This window comes from Papio anubis, chromosome 1, assembly GCF_008728515.1.
Source record: "Papio anubis isolate 15944 chromosome 1, Panubis1.0, whole genome shotgun sequence".
NCBI lineage: Eukaryota > Metazoa > Chordata > Mammalia > Primates > Cercopithecidae > Papio > Papio anubis.
This window is the reverse complement of record NC_044976.1, coordinates 31,542,332-31,563,352: the sequence shown is the minus strand read 5'-3', so window position 1 is coordinate 31,563,352 and position 21,021 is coordinate 31,542,332. Positions and strand designations below refer to the sequence as shown.

Below are 21,021 nucleotides of genomic sequence, written 5' to 3'. Positions count from 1 at the left end.
GGTGGTTGTACAGCTGACAAGTGTTGTGGGAATCCAAAAGAGATGGACTTTTATACTTGAACACTTTGTGGCTGTCCTATCCTTAAAATAAGAACAATGTTTTTCTCCACCTTAAGTAGATGATGGGCATCCAGAAGTTCATACTAATGGAATTTACTCCAGTAACTAAAATGGTGAAAAGCAGTTGGGAGCTGCCCTGCAGCTTGAAAAACAAGATTAGTATTGAAAAAGTCCATAAATGGATAAGTTAAAAATAAGCAAAAAGCTTAAAATTTCAGGTGGATTTCTGATGTCCAGTGAAAAGTTTTCATGTAATTATATACTACTGTGGTTAAAAGAACCCCTAGTGGTGATGCTGCACGAATTCCACCTGCCCCATGGTTGCCCAGCCTCTGCTTGAACACCTCCACCGACTAGGAACGTGCTTCCTCACAGCCAGCCCCACTCTACTTTTTAAACAGCTCCAGTTGTTAGGAAGCACTTTTTTCTATTCAGTTGAAATCTATCTTCTTATAATTTCCACCCTGTAGTCCTAGTTCTGCATACTTTAATTTCAAAATTAGCTACCTACATTTTATAAATATGATAAAAGAAGTAGGGCAGAGTTATGCTTGACTGGAAAGAATGGAAGGTTGAGGGGAACCTATTTGGATAAGGGAAAATTTAGATAACTTTCCCCTGCAAATAGGGAACAGGTTAGAAATACACGAAGCTAAAGACCAAGATGTATGCTAACAGAGGAAAGGCAAACTTATGAGTATAAAATGGAACAGAACATTCCAAATATGGCAGGAAGCAAAAGGCCAGTGGTCACAGTAGATCACAGGCTGACCACAGATGTGCATGCTATGTTTCTGCTTGAAAGGAATGTTAATAGCAATTAAAAGCTATTATTTGGAGCAAATGAGAGTAAGGAGGCCCCAGAGCTAGGCCCAGGGGACTCTGGAATTGCTTTGTGATTCCAGAGCTATGAAACAGCTGCCAGGACAAGTTGCTAGGGCAGAAGCAAGCAGGAGGAAGTGTCCTGGGAAGGGCTGAGCCCTCTAAGTGGTGGCTAGGCCAAAGCAACGAGGCCTTCAAAAGGGAACTGTCCCAAAGAAGATGGAGGAAAGGAGTGGAGAAAGGAAGCTAGAAGTTCAAGTTATACTCCTGTTTATAATGTAATGTAGGCTTAAGATTAATCCAAACATCCTAAGAACTAATGAAGCATTACATGAACAATATCCCCAAGAATAATGTGTATTGAACGTTCACTACTCTGGATTTCTAAAATGCTTTTACTGCACAGAGCTTGGAGTTGCATGGGGGATTCAGTCTAGTAATAGCAATCACCAACTAGCTTCTAGTCTCTCTCGCTCCCCCCACACCCTGCCACACAGCCACTACATGCACAACCCGTGGCTTACGTCTGTCCTGGTTGTCACTTCTTCCAACTTCATCTGTAGGTGAGGGTTTATTTATTTATTTATTTATTTATTTATTTACTTTTTTAACAAGAACATTTCTTGGACTTGAGAGGACCTGGGCTTTTGGGAGCCTGGTGGAAAGTTTATGCCCAAGCCAGGAGTAACAGTGTAGTCAAAAATTGTAAGGGATTAAAAGCCCATGTTTGAGAATCTTCCCTTCTCCACATTCAAGGCACTCCCACGTTACAACCTGGACATGAGCTCCAGATTCAGACTCTATTGGTTTATGCCACTTCATAATTTTATGATCTTAGAAAAGTTACTTTACCTCTCAGAACCTGTTGCCTCATGTAGTCACTGCTCTAAAGCAATGCTGGAAGGATTAATCAGGCAGAGGAGAGTTGATCATGATAGAATGATGCCCATCTGTGCTGCACATGGTGCTAGGTGCTTTCTTTCTATGTATTTTTTAGGTGCTTGCATTTTCTTATTTAGTTTTCCCAGTAACTCTTCATAATTGCTGTCATTGGGCCGGGCGTGCTGACTCATGCCTGTAATCCCAGCACTTTGGGAGGCCGAGGCGGGCGGACCACCTGAGGTCAGGAGCTCGAGACCAGCCTGGCCAACATGGTGAAACTCTGTCTCTATTAAAAAGGCAAAAAATTAGCTGGGCATGGTGGCGCATGCCTGTAATCCCAGCTACTTGTGAGGCTGAGGCAGGAGAATTGCTTGAACCCAGGAGGCGGAGGTTGCAGTGAACCAAGATCACACCATTGCACTCTAACCCGGGCAACAAGAGCAAAACTCCGTCTCAAAAAAAAAAAAAAAAATTGCTGTCATTAGCACTGTTTCACAGATGAGGAAACCGAGGCCTGTAGAGGTTAAGTAACCTGTCTCAGGTCTTCTAGCTGGGACAGAGACAGGAATCAAGACAGTTTTCTCCAACTATGAGGTTCCTCCTCTTTTTTATAAATTATGATGCCTCCCTGAGCCTATGCCCAGCATGTGGTGGGCATTCAGGAAAGGTGGGCATTCTCTATCCCCTCTCTCCTGTGGGACAGTTGTTTTTGTTTTGTATTACTTTTCAATTAAATAATTGCAAATGATTTTGTAAACATTGCTAACAGGACCAGCCTTATGTGTAGATAATATATGTTGACATACTTATGAACAGGAAAGGCCTGCGAATGTTAGACATGCCCCAGTTATTACTCAGAGTGTGATTCCGGGGGTACCAGGCAGGGCCTGAGAGAGTTCTGGTTGACACGTTTGCCTTAGACTGACGCTGCTGCGGGAGATGACTCTTGTGAGACAGGCTAGTAAACAGAAGGCTATGGGAGCCAACTGAACTTCATAAGAACTGACTGGCCCACAGAGGCCTGGACTGCAATAAGCACAAGTAATTCTGCCTCTTGTGCCTGGACTTTGAAACCTTTGTTTCCCATCCTACACCTGCCATTTGCTAGCTCTGGGGCTCTGATAAGTTACAGGGCCTCTATGAATCTCAATTGTCTTGTGAGAAAAATGAGGAAGTAATCTCTGTACCAGAGAGTGGTTGTGAGGAATAAATGAGATCATGTCCCTGAGCGAGCAATAAACGGCAAGAATTATTATCATTTACCAGTGGCTGGCCTGAGAACACTGGCCTCCTAATGGATAAAAGACCATCTACATACCTAATTAAGGCCCTTGTGGTGGGAGACACCCCATCTATCCCTGGCAGTCTCTCTTCAGAATTTATCAAAGTGCTTAAAGCCCCATTCGCTTAGTCTCCTTATAGGGGATGTAAAGGGAAACTCCAAGGGAGGCAGGCTGTATCCTTGGAGGAAGCTCTGGGGGGAGCATGTTCAGATCTTCACAGGAAAACAGGGCACCCAGTACAGTCACTGCTTCTCTAGGGCACTCTCAATGCTAGTGCTCATGAAAGTCAGCAAAATCCTTGACCCCAGTGTTACAAACAATTAAGTGGTACCTGTAGGGCCACTGGTAGGCCTAAGATACAGCCCAATTTCAGGGGTGGAAGAAGAGAAAAAGGTCAGTAAAAAATTTCTAGGTAAGTGTTTAGGCCTTTGAACTTTATTCTGAAAGCCTGATAATTAGCCATTTCCCATGATCCCTGTGTTGGCCTAGTCATACTTGTCAGGACATAGCAGTGGCAGAATGGCCAGCGTACTGCGGTTTAACCATCAGGCCAGTTCAAGGCTGAGCAGGAGCAGCAGAAAGTGGCCAGCTCTAGAAATAGCAGCTCTGTATATGTGTTATGTGCACATGTGCATGTGTGCTGCGTGTGCTGTGTGTGTGCTTTGTATGTGTGCAGGGTGTGTGTGTGCACACTGTGTGATGTGTGTGTACACTGCTGTGTGCTTTGTGTATATGCTATGTGCACTTTGTGTGTGCACTGTGTGTGTGCACTGTATGCTGTGTGCGCGCTATGTGCACCATGTGTGCCTATTGTATGTGTGCTATGTGCTTTTAATATGTACACTTTGAGTGTCTGTGCTGTGTGTGTGTGCTCCATGGGGAGATTTAGTATGGAGAGATTTTGTTTTTAAGATGGGTTCTCACTATGTTGCCCTGGCTGGTTGTGAACTCCTGTGCTCAAGCAGTCTTCCCATCTCAGTTTGGATAGCAGGGATTACAGGTGTGCGTCACCACACCCAGCTTGGAGAGATTTTTGTAGAGGTCTTTTTTTTTTTTTTTGAGAAAGAGTCTCACTCTGTCACCCAGGCTGGAGTACAATGGCACAGTCTCGGCTCACTGCAACCTCCGCCTCCTGGGTTCAAGCGATTTTCCTGCCTCAGCCTCATGAGTAGCTGGGATGATTACAGGTGCCTGCTACCACAGCTGGCTAATTTTTGTATTTTTAGTAGAGACGGGGTTTCACTATGTTGGCCAGGCTGGTCTTGAACTCCTGACCTCGTGATCCGCCCGCCTTGGCCTCCCAAAATGCTGGGATTACAAGTGTGAGCCACCACACCTGGCCAGGGGTCTTTTCTTTATAGCAGTCTTTTTTGTGGCCTTGGCTACTGAGATTTCTTTGTACAAATCCCCAAAATGCATACCATTACAAAGGCTAAACAAGGAAGAGCTGACTGAGATTATAGCAAAAAAAAAATTTACTCTGGGCCCGGAGCAGTGGCTCACGCCTGTAATCCCAGCACTTTGGGAGGCCGAGGCGGGCGGATCACCTGAGGCCAGGAGTTCAAAACCAGCCTGGCCAACATAGTGAAACTCTGTCTCTACTAAAAGTACAAAAATTAACTGGGTGTGGTGGTGCAGGCCTGTAATCCCAGCTACTCAGGAGGCTGAGGCAGGAGAATCGCATGAACCTGGAAGACAGAGGTTGCAGTGAGCTGAGATCACGCCACTGCACTCCAGCCTGGGCGACACAACAAGACTCTGTCTCAAAAAAAAAAAAAATTTACTCTGTTACTAGACGCAAAAAAGTAACTAGAACTGAGAACACTGACTATAACCAGTGCTGATTATAACTGGCTTGGATAGTGATCTTATTACAGGTCTCTGTTGCCCACAGGGCCTGAGACCAGTAGGTCTCAAAATATAACCCAAGACCAGCTGGTTTCAAAATCTAACTTTGAGTTTATTGAAGGAAATTATAGTATCTTTTTTCTCTGAGGGAAAAAAAGTCACCTTCTATCCTACCTTAATGTACTCTCTTTGTAATCCATGCTTAAGCTGTGCTGGATATTTTAAATGCATTGTTTTACCTATTATTTAAAACCAATGAAGTCTGCACTCTTGTCCATTCTACAGAAGAGGCAAATGAGGCGCAGAGAGGTTAAGTAACTTGGCCAGGGTTGCATTCTGCCCTGGCAATGTTTGCTCATTTTTATGGAGTAGAACGTTTCTCCCCTTTTCTTTTTTTTTTTTTTTTTTTTGAGACAGAGTCTCGCTCTGTCACCCAGGCTGGAGTGCAGTGGCCGGATCTCGGCTCACTGCAAGCTCCGCCTCCCGGGTTCACGCCATTCTCCTGCCTCAGCCTCCCGAGTAGCTGGAACTACAGGCGCCCGCCACCTCGCCCGGCTAGTTTTTTGTATTTTTTAGTAGAGACGGGGTTTCACCGGGTTAGCCAGGATGGTCTTGATCTCCTGACCTCGTGATCCGCCCGTCTTGGCCTCTCAAAGTGCTGGGATTATAGGCTTGAGCCACTGCACCCAGCCTCTCTCCCCTTTTCTAAACCCTCTCTCACGATACTTTGCGTTTGTGATTTTTGTTTCTGAAATGCTTTCTCCTATCTATGTTGTTTCATTTTCCAGAAGCTCTGGGAGGTCGGGGTGAGGTATTATCATCTCCACATAATGCTGCTGCCTAGCTCTCACCTGGTCAATGTATGGCTGGGTCTAGTCCCGGCCTTCCGGCCAGGACCATCTACATCTGCTCTTTGCAGTGACCACAGTCCCATACTCATCGCTCCAACACCACTCATCTTTCATTTTCCCCTCCCACTCCATTCCCAAATCAAAATTTACCTGTCCTGGGCCCTATTGAGAATAGCCATCTGGACACACAAATTTGAGTAAAGGTGCTAATGGCTACTAATAGTTTCAAAGGTCCCTTCTCAGATAACATGGTATTTCCACAGCATGCTTCAGTATCTTAACCTCAGGTTCCTCATCAGGAGGTGAAGAGCTTCCCAAAGAGCTTCAAGCTTTATTCATTCCTCATTTAATAAAATCTTACTGTTGCTGGCTCAGCACCATGTTAGGCATTAGGAATCTAAAACTAATGGAATCACTGCCTAGTGAATAAAATCAGCTGTCCTGCCATGCTATTAAGTTCAGCAGAAGGCACCAAATCCAGGCTGGGGTACAAAAAGGAAGTCCCTAAGAGGAGCAGACGTTACAGCTGAACTGCAAAGGGTAAATGCACTCCGGCCAGGGAGATGGGGAGTGAGGGGCCTGGGGAGTGGCCCAGGCAGAGGGAGAGGTCTGGGCAAGGGATGAGACAGCATGTGACTAATTCTGGAATCAGCTGTGTGGGCCACGTGGTAGGCAATGAAGCTAGAGAGAAACAGGAAGATCCCTAAACTGAGTGCTGCCAAGATTGTCTTCTTTCCATGTGGAGGTATTTTGAGGCTTCAGCAGGGAAGAAACTATGTTTGGTAACTCTTCCCATCTCAAATTCTAGTCCCTTTTAGCAGGGACTTCATTATGACCATCTTAGGGCATGAATGGTGACTGCCCCTTTTAAATCTCATATTCAAATTGCCCCTTAAAGCAGTGGCTCTTATACTTCATAGGCATCAGAATCTCCCAGAAGGCTGTGAGAACACAGGCTGCCGAGCCCCACTCCCAGAATTTCTGATTCCATAGGTCTGAAGTGGCGCCTGAAAATTTGCATTTTTGGAGAGTTGCCAAGGGACCACATTTTTGAGAAGCCTTGCCTTGGAGCATGCAAAGCTGTTATATTAACAAGGCTGTTTTTAATGCCTTTGCACCCTTTTTTTACCATTAGTTTCAGTTGACGTTTTTAGGCTGGTCAGGTTGAGTATCAGGCAGCATAATAGTTCCCTAAGGCCGCCTTAACAAATTACCACAAACTGGGTGGCTTAAAACAACACAAATGTATCGTGTTACCGTTCTGGAGGCTGGAAGTATGAAATCCAGGTGTCGGCAGGGCCATGCTCCCCTGAAGTCCTTTCTCGCCTCTTCCTAGCTTCTGGTGACGGCAGGTGTTCTTTGGCTGGTGGCAGCATAGCTCCTTTGCCTGCCTCCATCTTCACATGGCTGGCTTCTGCCCGTGTGTGCCTGTGTCTTCACATGGCATTCTTTTATAAGGACACGACTTGTATTTGATTAGGGGCCCATAGAAGACACAGAATGTATTTTGCCCTGCCTTACAGCAGTGAGTACAGAGCTGCCCGAGTCTAGACGAACTCATCCATCCCCTGTCCCCAAGCACTCAGCGTCTGCACAATGTGGCTTTCACTGTACATCCCTTCCAAAGGACAGCAAATCCTTCTTTTTCCTCCTCATATTCTTCAGCCAACCAGCACCAGCTTGTAATAGAAATCCTTGATATAACCTGCCTTTTATAAATTAGGAAGAAAACAGTAAGGTTTCAGAAAGAGTTTATTCATTTACATTTATAGTGTTTTGCTTCACAATGAAATCATTCTATTTGGATTGCTAGGACTATATGACCAGCTTCAATTCATCATCCTTCACTTCTATTTTCGTTGGCCTTCATTTACTTACTTTGGTTTCTAGAGACACTAAAGGTGGCAACATGCAGAGGACAGGGGTGAGGGAGGGACCTTTTGAGACAGTTTGACCTGCATCCATTTGGACTGCTTCCAGTGAGTCCGTGCTTCAGACTGGAACAAATCAGGACACTTACGTTCATGCAGCAGCTGGGAGGTGCAAGGAGGCCTTCCCCAGGCCCCCTAAGTCTAGGGAGTCTGAATCTTCTGTTGTTACTGCCTTATGCCTCTGGCGGAGAGGCAACCAGAGAGGAGAAGCAGAGCCACAGCAAAGGAATACGTTCACGCATCTCTTCAGACTCTCCGTACCAAGCCGCCACATGATAATACCAGCAGCCACGATGGGACTGACTAGACTTCTCATTTCCTGCCCAGCTCTGATACCATTAGGAAAAACCTCACCCCGCCTTACCCCAGGGCTTTAGGCTAGATTTGGAGAGTGGTTTTCAGTATCCTTCCCCTCTGCTTTCCCGGAACCTCTGTCACAGCCGTAATCCACAGCAAATGGATTTCCCTGACACTGGGGACAAAGGCCTAGTGTTTCGTAGACTTGGCGGCTCCTGGGAGGGCAGAACCATCAGCGTTTCTCCAGCTGCTGGTCTCAGGCCCTGTGGGCAGCAGAGACCTGTAATAAGATCACTATCCAAGCCAGTTATAGTCCGCACATCATTCAAAGTGGCCCCTTGCGGTTAGGAGTGGAGAAGTGACTGAAATAGGAATCACAGCCCTTCAGAGCGGGGACTTATACAAAACCACACAGTGAGTGGGAACCCAGAGAAAAACAGACTTCTGCCTCTGGATGTTAGCCATTAATGAGATTTGGCTGTGATTTATAATGGGAGTCCACAGGGATGGGTGGCCTTGGGGAAGAAATACGGAACTAGTTAGAAGGAAGAGAAGGGAAAAATAAGAGTAGGAATTCAAAGGAAATTGAAAAGGGGTGGGTAGAATGCTGAAAGCCTAGATACTGTGAAAGTTTAAGGATTCAGATTTTCTAATGTAGGTCACCAGAGGGAAGGATGTAAGGAGAGTCCACAGATGCCGCAGTAGCCCTCACTGAGACTCCAAAATGCCTCCGCTACTCCCCAGCAGCCAGAACTTTGAGCGGAAGGAAGGTGGGAGGGGGAAGATACGAAAGCTCTGGTTCAAAAGGGGAACTATAGGAAAAAAAATTTTAAAGCTGTTATATGGGACACTTCCTAATTGTGTTTCCTTCCTACTCAAGTTCCCTTCAACTAGGAGAGCAATAATAAAGTGACATATGGCAGGACCCTAGCTTCTGCTTTCTCTGCAGGGCAAGCTTCGCCTCTCTCATTGATAGTCGCTACCACCATGTGGGCAGGAGGTTTCCTGAGGTGCCTTCCATGGCACTGGATGAGAATCAGGGGAGCCATATCACCCCAAGTCACTTACCTCCCCCACACTGGGTCTCCATTCTTGCAAGGGAAAACAAGGGAGATGATGGTAATGTTCGATTTCTCACACTGGTTGATGGGTACACATGCATATTACCCTTTATATACACATTACATACAGAGAATATTTTGTAAGTATAAATGGACATTAATTAACAATTAGGGAATTACATTCAGAGGTCTCAGTTTGTTTTCAACTGAAAATCAAGTATGCTTTGACATGGACTTTGCCCAGTGTGGTTGAAATAATGGCTCAAGGTGAAGTTGCAGAGAGTATCACAGGAAGCACTCTGGCTTTGAAGTCAGACCTGGTTTTGAATCCCAGTTCTGTAATGACCTTACATAAATTGCTTAGATATATTTCTCATTGACAAAATTGGGATAATCATACCCACACCATAAGGGAAGTCGTAGCATCTGTGATAGTGCCCACAGTAGTGCTTACCAGTAGTAAGTGCTCAATAAATAATCACTATTATTAGTATAGACACCATTGATGGAAGCTACTGAAGTGAAATGACAGCTAGTTGATGTTTTAAACTAGTTGGTGAGAAATTTGTGGACGAGGTAGAGATTAAGCTTTCAGATGAGGAGTGGGATGGAGTATGGTGCATTTCAAGCAATTTTATTCAACAAACATCTATGGAATGAAGCACAAGGTATTAAGGGAAAATATGACATAATCCCACCCCCAAGCGAATCACTTTCTTGTAAGGCTACATTGTAAGTGCTAGGAGAGAGCCAGGCACAGAGTGCTCTGGGAGCAGCCATCCAGCTGGATGGCTTAAATGAAGACATTGGAACCTAATTTGAAGGAAGCAAGAGGAGAAGGGTTGAGGGGGTTGCATTCAGTGCATATTTCACAAGAGAGACTCAAGAGTTTTGAAGATCTAAGGAGTTGGTTACATGAAAAATTGAAGGAAGGCATTTCAGGGGAGGGGAATAGTGTGAGTGAAACCACAGCAGTAAAAACCACAGAGGTAGGAAGTAGCAAGGCACCCAAATTTCAAACGACCTGGGCACCTTGGTCATAATGCTGAGACCAGAGACAGTGGAAGTGTGGAAAATGAGGCCAAGAAGGCAAAATGGGTCAGATCATGGAGGGTTTCACATACCACATGGAGTAGCTTGGGGGCTGGGGGCACTGGGCGGGCCCAAGAACAGGGGTAATTCAACACATGATGCAGGGACAAATGGATATTCACGTGCCAAACATGGAATAACATATGACCCAGAGATTTCACTGCTAGGTTACACCCAACAGAATAGAAGCAGGGACTCAAACAGTCCGTGGCATATAACCCTTATATTGCCATGTTCATTCCACTGCAACATTATTCACAGTAGCCAAAAGGTGGAAACCACCCAAGCGTTCATCAACAGATGAACAAACACAATGTGGTGTGTACGTAGGTATCCAGTGGAATACTATTCAGCTATCAAAGGGAAAGAAATTCTCATACATGCTATAACATGAATGAACTTTGAAAACATTATGTTAAGTGAAACAAGTCAGACACAAAAGGACAAATATTGTCTGCTTCCACTTAAATGAGCTATCTAGAACGGGCAAATTCATAGAGAGTGAAAGTAGATTAGAGGTTAGGGGATAGGCAGGGGACGAGGGGCACTGAGGAGTTATTGCTCAATGGTTATAGAGTTTCTGTTTTGGGTAATGAGAAAGTTCTGGGAATAGAGGGTGGTGATGATTGCACAACAGTGTGAGTGTAGTTGATGGTACTGAATTGCACACTTAAAATCTAGTCATATTCTGACCTTTATTCCTCTATCCTTTACATGAGTATTTGAGAGAGAGAGCAGTCAAGAGAGTGAGAGAGCACACTCAAAAGACAGCCACAGCTATCAAAAGCGTGAGCTAGAACAGAGGGGCAAGCTGGGGACAGAGAGCAATACAAGCATGCGCTATCCAGGGAGTAAGAGAGAGTGTGTGTGTGAATTAAAGAGACCTGCTGATCAAGCCTGGGATGGCAGATGCTCAGAGAGGGGGAGACCATAAGCGACAGGAGAGAGAGCTGGAGCAGTGGTGCAGGCAAGGCAGTGGCGGGGCACTTGGGAGAGCCACAGGCAGAGCCTAGAACTGGCAGAGAGGAGACTGGTCAAGGGCGATGCTAACCCGCAGGAGGCAGCAAGACAGGCGTCAAGAGTGTGAGAAGTGCAGAGAGCTCATGTAGCCCAGGGAAATAGAACTACCAGTCTGGATCAATCCACGGCATGGGCAAGCAGTGGCAAGTAGTGGCGAGCACAGTTTTTCAGTGAGGGGAGGACGTGCTTGTATTCGAGAGAGCCAAGGCATAGTGAGGGAGGGTGAGCACACTGAGGATGGGCCCACCCAATGAGCAGCTGCATGAGGAAATCAGTGGTAGAAATGATGAGCGTGGCCACTGAGGTGTACAGAGAGGAGCAGAGGACCAGGATATTAATGATGACTTTGGCTCTTTGTGCTAATCATGCTCTCATTAATTTGAAAAATTATATTTTTCCCCTCTTAAATGGGTATACTCTACAAGCAGGGGACTGAATGTCTGTGATGGGATGACAAATAAATATTATGTTTTCCATTGAGGAAGGAATGGATAGAAGGAACAGACTCCACACAGCCTCTGTTGTGGCTCATGCTTTTGATAGCTGTGGCTGTCTTTCAAGCACACTTTCTCGCTCTCTTGATTGCTCTCTCAATCACGTAAAGGATAGAGGAGGGAAGGTCAGAATATGACTAGATTTTAAGTGTGCAATTCAGTATGATTAACTACACTCACAGAAATAGAACTGAGACTTGATCATCCAGGATGTAGATTATTCTACCCTCTTAATTTGCTGTGGTTGCTGCCCTATTTTCCTATTTTATTTTTTATATTTATAAGTACTTCAGTTGAGATTTTCTAGTGTGGAATGAAAAGCAAGAAATGAAACCCAATTCTGGCCAACATTTGGGAAAAGGGAGGTGAGACTAAGAGAAGATGTTGGTATTCTATGGGGTAGTCTGTGTTTGAATGGAACTCTCATTTACTGATTTGTTGCTTGATGATCCTTATAATTTCAATTGCACCTCATCTTTACAATTAGTTTTTCAGTTTCTGTGAGATCAGGAATTATACCTTCTACCACTTTTTACACAGCCTAATTTTCCCTCCCTAGAACATAAGATAAAGTGGATTTTGACAGCGCCAAGGCATAGGAAGTACTTGTTGACTTTGCCGCTTCATTGATTCCTGCATCATCATCATTATCATAAGCATCCTTAGCAAGTCAGCAGCCATAATAAGGCCCAGCACTGAGTGCAGCTCAGGACAAAGGGAATTAATTCATGGACAAGCACCTTGCCCTATGGCAGTAAAAGCAGACATATGAACATAAGGAAAAATCACTGCTTAAAGAGTAAGGTCAAGAGTGCAGCTTGCAGGCTGCTACACTGCCTTGGAAATCATAAGCAGCTTGCTGCCTGCCACCTGAGAGGGCCTGGGGTTTCCAGACTCCCAACATTCCTGTCTTTTAGCCTTTACCCACACTTTTTTCAGCCCACAGTGAAATTCTCCCAATCTGAAGAAGGCAGCCTGAGAAATGATAACCCTGAAACCGAGCAGTATTGGGGAGATAACAGCAGGATGGTAATGATTACTGTGGCTCTTTGCACTAGTCATGCTCTCATTAGTGTGAAAAATTATATTTTCTTCACCTATTAAATTGGTATACTTTACAAGCAGATGATTGAATGTCTGTGATGGGATGACAAACATATTATTTTTCCATGTAGGAAGGAATGGGTAGAAGGAACAGACTCCACACAGAAATGAAGATGTTTAAGAAGAGCATGGAAAAAGAAAAAAGGAGGAACTTAAACTCAGATCTGGGTGTGCCTCTCCCACCACCCTTTCCTTCTTTCCCAGCCCCTCTCCACTGCCAAGCACACAGCCTCAAGGGAAGGTGCAATTTCCAGTTCTGTATTCAGACCATAGGATGAGCCCTGAAGGAATTTCTGGCCCTCCTTACTGACTGGGATAGGAGGTTCCAGAAGGTTCTGCCAGTTCTGTCTCAGGAGAGGCCTGATCTATTGGATCCGGGCAGTGTGAACCAGGCCACAAGAGCCAGTGCTTACAGAGCACGCAGGATAGGCTTGGCATTCTGCTGAGCACCTTGCATCATCACTTTTCTTTATGTTCACCACAGCCCATATCCTATCACATCTAATTGATTAAGAAACAGGTCAGACAGGTGTGACATGCCAGGATTTCCTAGCTAGAAAGTGGCAGAGCCAGGACAAAGCCAAGTCTTTCTGATTCCACAACCTGAGATTTTGACCAAATTGGTCAGTATGGTACCCTCCTGAGCGTTAGGTCCAGAGGGCACTCAGTAAGTGCATACCTAATAAAGATGGAGACCTCAAACACACTTGAGCTCTTCTGGCTTTGCAAACTAAACTAAACAAATACCTCAGTTTATTCGACTGCCTTCTGATGTACCTCTTCCTCTTATTCTATTCTCTATAGATTTCTTTTTTTTTTTTTTTTTTTTTTTTTTTAGACGAAGTCTCACTCTGTCACCAGGCTGGAGTGCAGTGGTGTGATCTCGGCTCACTGCAACCTCCACCTCCCAGGTTCAAGTGATTCTCCTACCTCAGTCTCCCAAGTAGCTGGAACTACAGGCACACACCACCACGCCCAACTAATTTTTGTATTTTTCGTAGAGATGGGGTTTCACCATGTTGGCCAGGATGGTCTCGATCTCTTGACCTCGTGATCCGCCCACCTTAACCTCCCAAAGTGCTGGGATTACAGGTGTGAGCCACCACACCCAGCCTTCTCTGTAGATTTTTAATCCTACTGCTTTCACTAGGTGGCTGTATAAATATGGACAAATAGTAAATTCTCCGACGTTCAGTGTCCCCACCCCAAAGATGAAAAGGCTGATAGGGTGAGAGGTGATCCCTGAGATCACCGCTAGGGTGAACGTTATAGGAAGTCTGTCTCCTAGTTTTGCCTCCTCCGGCAGAATGAACAGGTCACAGGCTTTAGAATCAGCCAGACCTGATTTCAAATGTCAGTCAGTGAATCAAGTCTGCCCTGTGTCCTTCTGAGGGCGCGTGTGTCTAAAGACCTCAGTTCCCAAGTGGCCGGGCACGGTGGCTCATGCCTGTAATCCCGGCACTTTGGAAGGTCAAGGCAGGCAGATCACTTGAGATCAGGAGTTCAAGACCAGCCTGGCCAACATGGCGAAACCCTGTCTCTACTAAAAATACAAAAATTAGCTGGGCATGGTGGCGGTTGCCTGTAATCCCAGCTACTCAGGAGGCTGAGGCATGAGAATCGCTTGAACCCAGGAGATGGAGATTGCCGTGAGCCAAGATCGCACCACTGCACTCCAGCCTTAGTAATAAAGTGAAACTCCAGTCTCAAAAAACAGAGACCTCAGTTCCCAAGTGGCCCCACCACAGACTGTTTGGAAAGCTGATGTATATACTGCATAGTCGTCACTTGGTATCCACAGAGGACTGGTTCCAGGAATCCCCTTGGATGCCAAAATTCATGGAAGCTCAAGTCCCTAATATAAAGTGGCATAATATTTGTATATAACTGACCCACATCCTCCTATATACTTTAAACCATCTCTAGATTACTTGTAATACCTCATACAATGTAAATGCCATGCAAATAGTTGTTACACTGTATTGGTTAGGGAATAATGACAAGAAAAAGTGTACATGTTCAGTACAGACACCATGTTTCTTAAATATTTTTGATCGGTGGTTGGTTGAATCCATGGATGTGAAACCCACGGATACAAAAGGCCGACTGTGTGAGCATTCTCTATCTAGTAAGTGTCTGTCAAACCATTCACTTCTGCCTCTTCCCTCCTAGCATCTGCCTGCCCTTCTGCCCTCTGAGCGCCCTGACTGCGCCACACTGCAGGCCATGGAGAATGAGCTGCCAGTCCCTCATACATCTAGCAGTGCCTGTGCCACCAGCAGTACCAGCGGGGCCAGTAGCAGCAGTGGCTGCAACAACAGCAGCAGTGGTGGAAGTGGCCGCCCCACCGGGCCCCAGATTTCTGTGTACAGTGGTATTCCAGACCGGCAGACCGTGCAGGTAAGATTCTAATTGATCTGGGAATTATACTCCTTAATCATCTCCAGAGCTAGCAAGGAGGAGGTGTTGGCATGGTCTGGTGGGATAATCTAGATGTGGACTCTAGAACGGGCATATGGGAGTGAGTTCGTAGATATACATTTGTGTATTGTTACAGGGGGTGAAGGATGCAAAATGGCCCAACCAGGGAGTTTAGAGGACACGTGTGTGAAAGTGTAAAGGGCAGACAAGTAACAGTAACAAATAATACATGACCAAGAGCTGCTCAGCCGCAACCCAGACCCACTCTCTAAATGACCATTGTCCGGTGAAGAACAAATCTCATTTTTTCAAAGACCAAAAACCAAAAAGAACCCCCAAATAATCCTTTGTCATTGCAGCTTTTTACCTTCTCCCCTAAAGCAGCAGTTGGCAAATGTCATCCACAAGGCCTTCCAGGTGGCAGCTCACTGCTCCTAAATGCAGTCAGAGCCATGCACTACCATCTGCTGTGTGCCTGACACGGTACTAAGCATTTTGCACAGTTATCCTTTTGGTTATTATTAGGCACAATTCTGTAGTTGAGAAAACTGGGGCTCAGAGAAGGTAATAACTTGTCCAAGGTCATTCAGGTAAAGACAAAAAAATTGAAGCTAACTCTCCCCAGACCTGTGTTCTTAATCACTACAATTTTTTTTTTTTTTTTTTTTTTTTGAGGTTCCCGGATAATACAGGCAGAAAAGAGAGACCACAGCTGAGAAGTGTTTACTCGCAGTGACTTTGCTATTACAGTTTGGGTATACTAGAAAAGTGACCTCATCCTGCTTTGAACTTAGGCCCAGATACGGGAATAGGGGAGAACCCACAGCAGACAGTAAGAGGGCCTGAAAAACCCGAGTTAAAGAAGACGCCATCAGATACCCTGGACTGTTCCCTCTCCCAGTTATTTCCACCTCGTGCTTAGTGAATCCGTGTTTCCTGCCCCTACCTTTGCCCCCAACCCTTGCCCCCAACCCCAGCGCCTGGCCCTGGCCCATCATGCATGAGGACCTTAGCTCTGATTTCTAGCCACGACATTCGGATATACCCACTCCTGCCATTCATCACAATTCTAGGCAAAAGGGGGTCTGGGGTTCTGCTCTGGCGAGTGGAATCACCCATGGTTGCACGCAGAACCATTCTGGGCTCCTCCTGTCTCCCTTCGTTGACATCCTCTTATGAGGAAGGGTCACAGGATCTCAACTACGCGGGCTGGACTGCTGGGGAGGTCACTTTCAGGAGTCTAATAGAAAGGCCTAGGCAAAGGGAATACTGACAAATAATTCTGGGAGAGCAGGAGGGAAAAAGAATAGAGTTAAAATAAAACAAGATCTCGGAGAGGGGTGTTCACATCAGAGGAGTGGAATCTGGGGGCAGCATGTGGAAGAGTTGGGATGGGGATGTCTGGGGAGACGCCAGAGCCCACAGAGGATCTGCTATAATAACAGGCTGTTTTTACAGAACCCCAAATCTGAGCCAGAGGCTGTTTTGTCCTAGAGCTGTCAGCCCTAGAAGTCACACCAACCTGGGGAAAGCCTGACCTGACCCTGGGCCCCGTCCTGGCAAGGCTTGCTCGCCAAGATGGGGCCCACGGTCAGGAGCTACCTGTGGCCAGGTATTCAGCAGAGGTAAGGGTAGAAAATAGGGAGAAGCCTGGTCAAGGCCACTGCAAGGCATCAACTGGGAAGAGATGGCAGGAGGGTGGCCAGTGGTAGAAGGGAGGAGAAATGTCTCTGGGACGCACAGGAAGAAGACAGAGGATCTTAGGGCTAGGGAAAGGCACTCGCTGTTCTTTGTTTCTGGGGATGGGGAGGATCAAAGGGCAGCCTTTTATCCTTTCCAGGAGATTGGCCAATCCCATCAGGAAAGAAGGAATAAGCAGCAAGGTCAGGGAATGGGAGACAGAAGCTAAAAAGAGGGAATGATGGAGAGAAAGAGAGAGGGAGGGAAAGAATAAAAGGGGGCCGGGCACAGTGGTTCATGCCTGTAATCCCAGCACTTTAGGAGGCTGAGACGGGCAGATCACCTGAGGTCAGGAGTTCAAGACCAGCCTGACCAACATGGTAAAACCCTGTCTCTACTAAAAATACAAAAAAATTGGCCAGGCGTGGTGGCAGGCACCTGTAATTCCAGCTCATTGGGAGGCTGAGGCAGGAGAATCACTTGAACCTGGGAGGTAGAGGTTGCAGTGAGCCAAGATTGCACCACTGCACTCCAGCCTGGGCAACAAGAGCAAAACTCCATCTCAAAAAATAAAAATAAAAAAAGAATAAAAGGGGAGTGTGCTGTCCCTGTAGCACTGGTCTGCTCTGCAAGACCCAGGCAACCTTCTTCTAAGGGATTGATGGGACTCTGAGAAGCTGTGGGCCTGGGGAGCAGCCCCAAGTCTGCCTTACAGCCCCAGCCTCAAGGAGAAGGCATTGCCTCCATCTAAGTTTTCCTGTGGCTGGCCGTTGCTGAAGCTGGAGTAGGCCCCCTGCTGACTTTGCTCTTCCCTCCACCCCCATTCTTTTCCCTGCCTTATTGAGCTTCACCCTCATCTGAGGCTGCAGAGTGACAGAGGGAGAGGAGTGTCTGACAAGCCTGGGGGAGACCCTTCTATCTCCCTGAGCCTCCCTCACTGCCCAAGAGTTGATTAAAGCAATGGTGTGCAGCTCTGATTCTCCTCACCAAGGCGGATGATGCAGAAGCAGGCCGTGCTGGGGAGGAGCTGCAGAGACAGGCAAGATAGATCAGGTTAGACTTGATGAAGAAGCTCTGCGAACAGCTGTCCTCCCACTGTTCTAGAGAGTGGCCACAATTGGCTATGGTGGTGGTCACAGATCTTGGTGTCTCCTGAGCAGTTACAGAGGCCTGGGGTAGGCAAGGCATTACTGCCAAAGGGGTATTCTGTGTGGCAGCTGCCAGCCTGGCTCTTCTCCCTCCTCCCTCTTCTCAGGTGATCCAGCAGGCCCTACACAGACAGCCCAGCACGGCTGCTCAGTACCTGCAGCAGATGTACGCCGCCCAGCAGCAGCACCTCATGCTGCAGACTGCAGCGCTCCAGCAGCAGCACCTCAGCAGCGCCCAGCTCCAGAGCCTGGCGGCCGTGCAGCAGGTGAGATTTGGGAAGGACCTCAAGGCTGGTGCCAGGTGTCCTGGTTGTGGAAGCGAAAGGGAGAGGAAGTAGGCACCGCACCCATGCTTCACATCCTTCTCTTACTACAACCTAAAGAAGTCCTTGTGATGCGGGTACTACTGTCATTATCTCCTTTTAGCAGGTGAAGGACAGGGCCCTGGGTCATGCAGCTAGTGAGTGGAGTGGCGGAATGCTAGCCCAGGGAAGAAGTGTGGGGATCCCCTCTCCTAACCACCTTACTGCGGGTCTAGGGAAAGGACTGTGGGTTCCAGGGAAGCATTCATGACCGAAGGGCACTGCCTGTTTATCTTGTCTGCCCGTTGTTGCTGTCTCTCCTCCTTAGCTGAGAACACATTTATTTATCCATTTAGAAAAATATTTTATGTACCTTCTGCATGCAAAGTTTATATCAGGCACTGGGTATACTGAGCACCCTGTCTTCTTGGCACTTCTAATGGGAGACAGCAAGTAAACAGGAACCAAAATAGCCAAGGAAACAAAATATTTAAATCTCTAAGTTATAATAAGCACCATGAAAGAGAAGAACAGATTGCTCTGACCGAAGGGCAAAGTGGACGGCCTTGCATTGCATGGTCAGGAAAGGCCTGTCTGCTGGAGTAACACTGGAGCTGACACTTGAAGGATGAGAAGCTGGCCACAGGGAGAAGGGCAGCTTGGACACTATTGCTCATGTCTGCAAATTCTCTGTGTGGGGGTGGTGGCTGGGTGTGATGAAGGTGGCCGGGTGTGTGGCGGTGGCCGGGCATGATGGCGGTGGCCGGGCGTGATGGCGGTGGCCAGGCGTGATGGTGGTGGAGCGGAGGGCTCCACACACCGAAGGCCATGGCCTAACAGTTGGAGTGCTCAGTGGCAGTGCCTTGCCTTATTCAGTCCTCTCAGCAATCCTATCAGGCAGGTACTGTTACCATCCTCACCTATTCACAGAGGAGGCAGGATGCTTGCTGTGGGCCACACAGAGGCAGGTTGGGGGCTGACCTCCAGAGGCTGTTCTCCTTAACACCATCTTGCAGCACCTCCTGTGGATGATGAGAGCCCAGGAGTGACTGGGGGAAGTCTAGGACTCTAAGAGGAGTTTGTTCTTTCCTAGGCAAGCCTGGTAGCCAACAGACAAGGAAGCACTTCAGGCAGCAATGTGTCTGCACAGGCCCCGGCCCAGTCATCTTCGGTGAGTAGAATGGGAGAGCAGCAGCAGAGTCCACAGCCCCAGGACCAAAATGCCCAAGTTCCCAGACCCAATTATGGTGAATCTGTAGCCATGTAACATCACGGCTGGAATCCATTGCTCCTGCCGGGAAGAAAAAGAAAAGGACATGTCTCTTACTGACCTTTAGGTTAGTAACTTCCTGTCATCCTCCCAATGTCAGGGCTCTCTGTGGATAGCTCAGTTCTCCCAACATCGGATCCCCCTGCACCAAGGTCAGAGATGGGGCAGGGCTGGGGGATGCTCCAAGGCCAAGGACCACAGATGGTCCTGAAGGAGGCTGAATAAACCAAGGAGCAGAAGAAGAGGGAGAAAGAAATGGATGAGGGAGACACAGTTCACCAACAGAACCTCCTGTCTCCTACCGCACATCAGATCAACCTGGCAGCCTCCCCAGCAGCAGCCCAGCTCCTCAACAGGGCCCAGAGCGTGAACTCTGCAGCAGCCTCAGGCATCGCTCAGCAGGCTGTGCTCTTGGGCAACACGTCTTCCCCAGCCCTGACTGCGAGCCAAGCACAGATGTACCTGAGGGCACAGATGGTGAGTACCCATGGTTAGGGCCATGGCTCAGGGGCACCAGGACAGAGGCAGAGAAGCTGGGAGCTGGATAAGGGTGGGGAGGAAGCACTAGGGGCAGGGGAAGGAGATGAGGGGTGGGATAAAGAAGGGGGCCTGGAAGGCTGAGTGGAAGCTTTGGTACAGCCTCGAGGAGTCACGAAGGGTGGGGCTCCAGGCTGAAACAGAGAAAGTTACCTGCGATGCCACCTTTCCTTCGCCTCCTAGAGTGAAACAGAAGTGTCCCCTTATCAGAAACTCCTCAAAATTAATCAGGATGGGCAGAGTGGTTCATGCCCAGGTGGTCCTGGACACCCAGACATCCATGTGCTTGACAGAAATGGGGTCTTCCCCTTCCCACCATCCTTACAAGGACTGGCCACCTCTAAGTCAAGGGCCAAAGATGCTTACCAGCTTCAGCGTGCCTCCATTGCCCTCCCAGCTGGGCCCCCATTCTAATCAGAGGTCAGGTGAGCTTGTTTGGGCAGGATGTACTCAGGATAGCACCAGTTCTTTCCTTTGTACCTGTCCCTGAGGGGTGCAAAAGTCCTTAAGAGCCTACCAAGTCCCTAAGATTTAGGAGAATGCCCTGGGAAAATGGCAGCATACTCCCTGGGTGGCAATAGCATGCAGCCTCAGCTAGGGCTCAGTCGCCGTGGGTCGTGTTTCATACCTCCCATTCTAAAGTCTGCTCCTGCGGGCCCTTGACACACTATCCCAAAAGTAACACAGTCCCACCCCTCTCTTTGCTCTTATGGCCAGGACGTAACCTTCAGAGCTTGTCTGGTCTTGGTCCCACACATTTGCTCTTGGCTCCGAGTTCATCATTTGAAGCCCATCTCCATCCCCAGGGAACAGCCTCTTAGGCACAAGGCATGAAACAGACTTCCATCTCCTAGGGAACTGGACAGACACACTGTGATGCTGCTGCCCAAAGCTGACTGTGTCTGCAGGTTTCTTGTC

General features: G+C 47.4%; 1 protein-coding gene across 7 annotated transcripts in view; it reads left to right on the top strand.

Annotated features, from left to right (window-relative positions):
- PHC2 (polyhomeotic homolog 2) overlaps nucleotides 1–21,021 on the top strand; it is a 110,694-nt gene that overhangs the window by 44,618 nt on the left and 45,055 nt on the right. For all 7 annotated transcript variants that reach the window (XM_021939167.2, XM_003891543.5, XM_021939164.2 and 4 more), the window contains exons 2-5: nucleotides 14,918–15,145; nucleotides 18,102–18,260; nucleotides 19,390–19,467; nucleotides 19,879–20,043. In XM_021939167.2, the coding sequence (XP_021794859.2) occupies nucleotides 14,972–15,145; nucleotides 18,102–18,260; nucleotides 19,390–19,467; nucleotides 19,879–20,043 (576 nt within the window). In that variant the 5' untranslated portion in view covers nucleotides 14,918–14,971. The remainder of the gene's footprint in view (nucleotides 1–14,917; nucleotides 15,146–18,101; nucleotides 18,261–19,389; nucleotides 19,468–19,878; nucleotides 20,044–21,021) is intronic.